This window comes from Motacilla alba, chromosome 5, assembly GCF_015832195.1.
Source record: "Motacilla alba alba isolate MOTALB_02 chromosome 5, Motacilla_alba_V1.0_pri, whole genome shotgun sequence".
Classification (NCBI taxonomy): Eukaryota; Metazoa; Chordata; class Aves; order Passeriformes; family Motacillidae; genus Motacilla; species Motacilla alba.
In genome coordinates, this window is record NC_052020.1 from 45,828,794 (window position 1) to 45,836,029 (window position 7,236).

At 37.7% G+C, this 7,236-nt stretch overlaps 1 protein-coding gene across 8 annotated transcripts in view; it reads left to right on the forward strand.

Moving 5' to 3' along the window:
* The window catches only part of DGLUCY (D-glutamate cyclase), a 47,584-nt gene extending 40,411 nt beyond the window's left edge, over nucleotides 1-7,173 (forward strand). For 6 of the 8 annotated variants that reach the window (XM_038138155.1, XM_038138156.1, XM_038138157.1 and 3 more), the window contains 2 exons: nucleotides 585-704; nucleotides 6,201-7,129. In XM_038138155.1, coding sequence (XP_037994083.1) covers nucleotides 585-704; nucleotides 6,201-6,577 — 497 coding nt within the window. In that variant the 3' untranslated portion in view covers nucleotides 6,578-7,129. Of the gene's footprint in view, nucleotides 1-584; nucleotides 705-1,524; nucleotides 1,677-6,200 lie in introns of all 8 variants that reach the window. The other 2 variants (XM_038138160.1, XM_038138154.1) reach the window with 2 other exon arrangements.
* The last annotated feature ends 63 nt before the right edge of the window (nucleotides 7,174-7,236 follow it).

A 7,236-nucleotide genomic window follows, 5' to 3' on the forward strand; every position in this document is an offset into this window, starting at 1 on the left:
TCTGTATCAAACAGATGGGCAGTGCAGTCAGGCCTGCTTCTGCCCAAATCTTTATGTGTATTTTTGTTTGTCTTTCTGCAATAATTGTTATTTCTATTCTGTTTTTTTAATTAAAGCTTGTAACAAGACAAAGTTTTCTGTGCTTGCTTTTATCATAGAATTGTTGGCTGATTTCTCAGTTTGATTTGGGTTTAATTTTCTATCTTCTTTCTTTATTTGTACTGATGTACTTGTGATAACACATTATATAGAACACTCATGTAAGGCCTTCCATAAGCCAAGTTCACTGTCTAGATTCTGTCTGCAGTTCACAACCACTTGTAACTTTGATTTCTTTTGTATGCACGCAATGTACAGTGTAGATTGCATGATAAACTTAGAGGTTGGCATGTAATAGATGATTCTTTCTGCTATTTCATTCATAGTCTTCTGTTTTTAGGTGCTGTGGATGAAAAAGGATAAACCATCTCATATGGAGCTATGAACTATCACAGCAACTGTGGGGAATAAACTGGATGTTTTCTAAAGGGATGTCAATTATGTGCTGTGTTCATACTAATTTTGTCTTTTTCTCTTTTATATAGGTGTTGGAGATGGAGGAAATGAATTGGGCATGGGCAAAGTAAAAGATGCTGTAAAGAAGCACATAAAAAATGGAGATGTTATAGCTTGTGATGTTGAAGCTGATTTTACTGTTGTAGCTGGTAAGGGATTTTTGGTGGGGTGGGAGAGTAGCTGATGTTTGAGAATAGAACTGACAAGAAAACATTTGTCTTTCCAAGTAATTTTTATTGGCCCTTTCCAAGTCATCCTCACCAAACTGACTTATCTCTCTATTCTGGACATCTTCTGAAGAGTTAAGAGCATGTTGCTTCAGAAGAACTGACTGAAAATTGAGAATGTTCCATGAACAAAGTGCACTTAATTGGAAATAGTTGGGCAACTCCTGAGTTTTTTTGAAAAATCACACATTATATAAAATCATAGAACCATAGAATTCTAGAATGGTTTGGGTTGGAAGGGACCTTGAAGATTATCCAGTTCCTACTACCCCTGCCATGGGCAGGAAACCTTTCTCTAGACCAGGTTACTCAAAAACAAGTATTAATAAGGAAGACTGCAGATGTGATCTGTGTGGGAATTAAAATGTCTGTGCACATACAAATTTTCAGTATAATTGATAAACTTCTGTTTGGAGTGTGCCCCTGTCAGGCATAAATTAGTCATGTTGCCCCTTTAGAAAGAGATAAGTTCTTTCAATAATCACTCAAGGACAAGTGTATGTTCTTAATGTTCTTGATGTTCCACAAAAGTTGAATGTTATAGTTAAAGTTCTGTTTTACACCAGCATGAAATAAAATTCACAGTGAGAGAGAGGCGTTCAGCACGGACCACCTTATGAACTGGACGGTCTCAATTGTCCTTGGGCTCAGGTTTCTCCGTTCTAACCAGCTGTCTGTGGCACACTCCGGGCACTAAGCAGCCAGTTTGTGCAGCTCGGTTTCACGGTGCCGCTCTTTGCAGGGGTCTCTAACTGGGGTGGCTACGCCATCGCCTGTGCCCTGCACGTGCTGCGCCGCTGTGACATCCACGAGCGCTACCTGCGCAGAGCCGTCGGCCTCCCACGCGCACCGGGCCGGGGGCTCTGGCTGCCGGCGCTCCCCTCCGTGCCCAAGGTAACTCCTGGGGACAGGGCTGGGGCTTGCTCTTGCCAGGGAGATGGAAGTGGCCAGCAGCTGCTGAATCCTGCCCTGCCCGGGTCAATACCTCACCTTCACAAGGTCTTTGGGCGCTTCTGGGGATTCCTTGTGCAGGAGCAGCCACGCTGCGCTTAGACTGTTTTCCACAAAGGATTCGAGACAGATTGCAAATAAAAATCTTCCAGTACAAATGTGCTCATGTCTCGTAGCTTCAAGCAGAAGACAGTGCTACAATTTTATGGGCAATGCAAGAAATCCTTAGATTGAGACACAGTGATTAAAATTCCCTGTTTGCTTCCTTAGTATCATTCATGATTTTATAACCCTCTGTTGTAGTGTCCTGTAGATGTCTGCTTCCAAAATCAAAAGTCACAGTTCGTATGCAGTAGCCACTCCATACTTCTGATCTTTGTACCTAACTTCTGATCTTCCCCCTTTTCTAGTTTGCTGGAACCTTTCTACAATTAGTTTTGAATGTTTCTAAATTAAAGTTGGAGAAAAACTTGTACATGAATATTTTTAAATGTGTTTTGACTAATGCAGCTCTGTACAGTGTGATATTCTCGGAATGCAAAGGTTTCAGACTGAGAAAAAATAAAATAACTGAGAGGGGTGAGAAATGACTCTGATCTGTGCTCATCCTGCAAAGCACGTGCCTCTATTTTTAACTTGACAGCAGTTTAAAAAAAAATCTATACACACACACACACCCCTAATGATCAAATAAGATTTGTTCCACAGTTTTGCAATAAATTAGGAGCTTCAAGATTTCAAGATTCAGCTTTATTAGCAGAGATTTGGACAAACCCATTAAGTGTGTGACGTCCAAGAATGCTAAGCAAAATGCAACCCAGCTACCGTAGCTACTGCCCAAAACAAAGAAGTTTTTCTCCTGAGATGATGGGACATTCTGCATGAAATTCCAACAAAGCACCTTTTAAGTATTTTAGAGTAGATCTCACTAATTATTTTTTTTAATTCTTGCTGTCTTAGTTTTTCATCTAAAGGTCATAAAACTGAAACTGATCCCAACACTTGGCATAGCCATATAGCTTAACAAAGTTTATATGGCCCTTTTCAGCACAGTCTTTTTTTATAAAACAGATTAATTATTTTTCAGTTTTCAATGTTTTTTTTCCAGTTGCATCTACTGATTTTTGACCTTTAAATTAATGCATCCTAAAATGACTGTGATCAAAATTCCTGGTAATGAGATACTGTAATTAAATGTTATATTGTGTACAGGAAAACCTTGTTTTTGTTTTACTAAGCTATACAGCTGGGAATATTAATGATCCAATAATGGGCTACTGAAAGTGCAATACTAAAATCTGTTGAGATAAAATTAATGGAAACAGTTTTGTGGAGGAGAGAAAATGACAAAATGTCTGACAAGAAAATATGATATCTTTAATTATAAATCACACAACAATGAACAGTGCAGAAGATGGAATACATTAGTATTCACATAGTCCATTAGTATAAAAAAATCAGACCATTTATGTTTATATGGCTACTTTCTGCAAAATTCAGCTTCATTTAGTGCTGTAATAATTACCCTAGTGAGATAAAGAGCAACACCACACAGATCCATCTCGGTGTTTACATTTGTGATTGTAATTGGAAAGAGGACATTTGAAGGAGTCCCTTAGCACCAGACAGCTTTCTTATAATGTGTTTTATTTTTCTTCAAAAAATGGCACTTCCATGAATGCTGTAGGTCATAATTACTAAGTGAAGACTTCCCTTGAACCACCAACATTATTTCCCTTCAGGCTGGTGTTCGAGCAGTGTCAGGATTGCACTGCCAAACCCCAGAACTGCAGAGCTCTCCCTTCCCACTGAACAGCAAACTAAGATTGCTCTGAGTTCATGGATGAGCCTTTCCACATAATTTAGTGAGAGATGCTGCAAAGCATTTGTTCTGTGCTGAGAACTGCAGGAGCAGGAAACAACTGGACCTAAAAAATCTCTTTACCTTTACCTTTGCTTACCTAATAATTTGATTATAGTATTGGCTTGGTTTTTCAGATGTTCATAGTACTTTTACACCAAAGTGACTGTAATGAACTAATTCATTCATACATATCCACATGTAGCTACTGCTAAACATCCTGCAGTCGACTCTGCATTTCATTGCATCTCACAAACAGGTTAATATATCAAGCATTTCTTCTTTTACTGAACTCTTTATTAATGGCAACATATTAGCTGTATAATATTTCTTAAGTTATGAACTATAAGAATATGAATTATATTATAAATCTATAAAGCTGTGACATATTTTTAGTGTGCTTTACTAGCTTTGTCATTCGTAAGGAAGCTTTCCCCCTTAAATAAAGAACAAACTAACAAGATCTTTTTCTATTAATATGATTATTTTTTCCAGTCACCCCACTCCCAACATAATTATTTACTAAAAGAGAAAGCTGTGGTCCAATTGCAGCACTGGACAGCTAAAGAAGCGTGCTATATTTTGTATTTGCTTATTACAAATGGAAACTGTAGCAACTGATGGCAGGCTATGGTTTATTAGGCATAGTTATGTAGTATTAGGCAAGCACATTTTTTTACCTCATATAAGCAGATCAGAGAGCTCTAATATGTAAATACATAGCACAAACTATTTATATTAGAGATTACATTTTGTTTATCCAATTTAGGTGTCTCTTTTGTGACAGGAGAGATCTCCTTTGCCCTTTTGCATTTAGATACACTCAGTGCTCAGAGAAACCTCTGTTGTGCAGAAAGATCAGTTGTATATATTTGCATTTATGTATAGGATCATTCATATTATATTAACTGATGTGCATTTATAATTTTATTAATTATAAAGTAGCGAATTTTATGCTACTAGTGTATCCAGATAGTTTCCTTGAATGGCTGTGTCACTGCTGACACCACGTAACTATGCATATTTTCCTTTAGTAGAAAACCAGATCCTCATTTAATTTTGTTGCAGCTAAGAATTAAGATGATTTACCAGGAAATAAAAGACAGATCTTCAGAAAGTGCATTCGGAGAGCAGGTTACAAAATTAAACTGAATTGATCATGCAGGGCATGCTTTGCTTCATTCAGAAATAATTCTATTTTGGCCATTTTACCATTAGGTAAAAGACAACCATATTGTGTCTCAATTCAGATCCACAGCTACTGTATTCTTTGTGGTTTAGAAGTGTTCCTAGAAAAAATGCTGACATTTGATAAGAGAAAATTAGATATTTTAACAGGTTTTTTTTTCATCATTCATGTGTGTCCAGGAGATAAAGAACTTCTGCTAGGTTTTTGTGTGGTAGTGTGAAATATGAAATGTTAAAACCCAGAGAACTCTTTGTCAAGGACACTGGTAGGATTGGTGCAGCAGCAATTTGCATGGAAATGGAAATGGCACAGTAGACAAAGCCCAGGAAGGGCATTCCAAGTAAAAAGAGAAAAAGATAGATAGGTGAGTGTTTCAAGGTCTTAGATAACCTATCACAGGGCTGGCACAGGAAAAGCTAAAAAGTGACTAGGTTTTTAGGTTTCTTAGACTTTTATTAACAGAATTCAAGGAATAAATTCTCACTATAGTAAATATTAAAAATTAGGATGTTTTACTGTGTACATTTCATGGCAAATGAAAAGTAGAGCAGTTTATGCCGGACATACATTCACTTGAGACCAGATCTTCAAATTTCACTGTTCCCTGTGTTTTTTTCAGAGCTCATTTTATTCCATCTTTTCATCTCACAATGCTAACTGGCCCATAGCTCACAAAAAAAAGGATTTTGTTCCCTCTGTGTACTTTTACAGCTCAACTTGGAACACATTTTTTTATCTGCTTATAGTAGTTAAGCAAGAAAATAACTGTAGTTCTAAACAAAGCATATGCTAGTTCAGAGCATGCCAAGGAAGCACATTGTCCATGGTTGTTTTCTCCCCACTCCTCCCATAAGCAACCAGAATTCTCATAACGCCAATAATGAAAAGGGAAGAGAGGGCCAAAGGCACAGAGAGATCAGAGAAGCTGCAGGAAAGGAAAGTGAGTGTGCAGCCCATTCAGGTGCTCTCTTGTAACCTTTTTTCCTGGTGCACTCTCCTTCCCTTCTGTCTTTTTCTATAAAAATGCAGCTGCAGCCAGCTGCCTGGCTGGGGAAACCACAGATGGATTTTTGAGATACTTTGGGTGGAGGTTCCTCTGGTTCTGATGTGTGCAATATAGGAACTTGAAACCAAGCAAAAAATGATGTTTCTGAATTGACTCTAATGTTCTTTTGGAGGCAGTGTTGAGAAAAATAATATTCAGTGGTTAAGTAGCAGTCAAACTTATAAATCATCTGACACTCCCTGAGCCCCAGCTGCTAAACATATTCTTTGGGACAAGATAGTACTTGCAAGTTGATGGCAAAATAAATATGAAGGATATGGTCAGTCTCTCCCAGAATTAAAACAAAGACCTTGATGACTGCCCTTGTCTGATTCAGAATTTTAATTACACTCTGTTTCTTTGTTTTTCAAGGAAGAAAAGCTTCTGAAAACACTTGTGCAGCTCGGGGTCCGCAGTGGCAAAACTGCCAGCCTGGAGATGGAAGTGGATGGGCTGCCCTTCTACAGCACCCATTCGCTGATGATCGAAAAGCTGCTGAAGGAAGCACAGCAGTGACCGCCCCGAATGATTTCTACATGAAGAGTTGCTCTCATGTCATTTCCTTATTTTTGAAGCTCTCTCAAGGTGTAAAAGATCAGAAAAATAGGACTTTTCATCTCTGGGGTCTTGACCACACACAGCCTTTCATTCTTATCCTTACAACATCTCTGTGTAACAAGAAGAGGATATCATCCACTTGGTTCACCTTTCTTTTCTGTAATTTTATGATGGAAAATGGAATTTTGTAATTTTATAATGGAAAATTAAGTGATATTATATAATAAGAGGTGATCTGGCTTTTACAAAGAAAGCATGAAATTGCAATGAGATATGATTGCACTGCTGTTCTTGTTTTACTAACCTCATAACTGCAAGAGGAAGTAACTCTCATAGCAACTTGGATTTAAAAATACTTGTGGTGAGGAAAACAGCTACAGTAGAGAGGGAAGATTCAAAACAAAACTGCAGTGTTACAGTAGTGAGAGCTCCACTTCCTGTAGCCCCCTCTAACACTGTGTTCTTATGGTGGGGGATATTTTGTGGAAGTGTGAGGAGAGAAGGAGAAAATTTTATCTGAGCTAATGAAAATAAGGGCAGCATTGCAGGTCTGTGCAAAGGTTGGCTGAGCCATTGCCCCCTGTCATATTTGTAATTTGCCACTTACATATTTTGCCACTTTATGGATAATAGAGAAAAGTTGTAGACATTTCAGAGTATCCTGTGGTTACAAAGAAATTAACTGAATACAAAAATAATGATTAAAATTAATTATTAGAAATTAAAGTATGATTAGAAATGAATAAACATTTGCATTCAGTATAACATTATGTAAATAAACTTTTGCATGAAATCCTGTTGAAGTTCAGCTCCTGACAAGACCAAGTGAAGAAACATTGAATTCTATCCC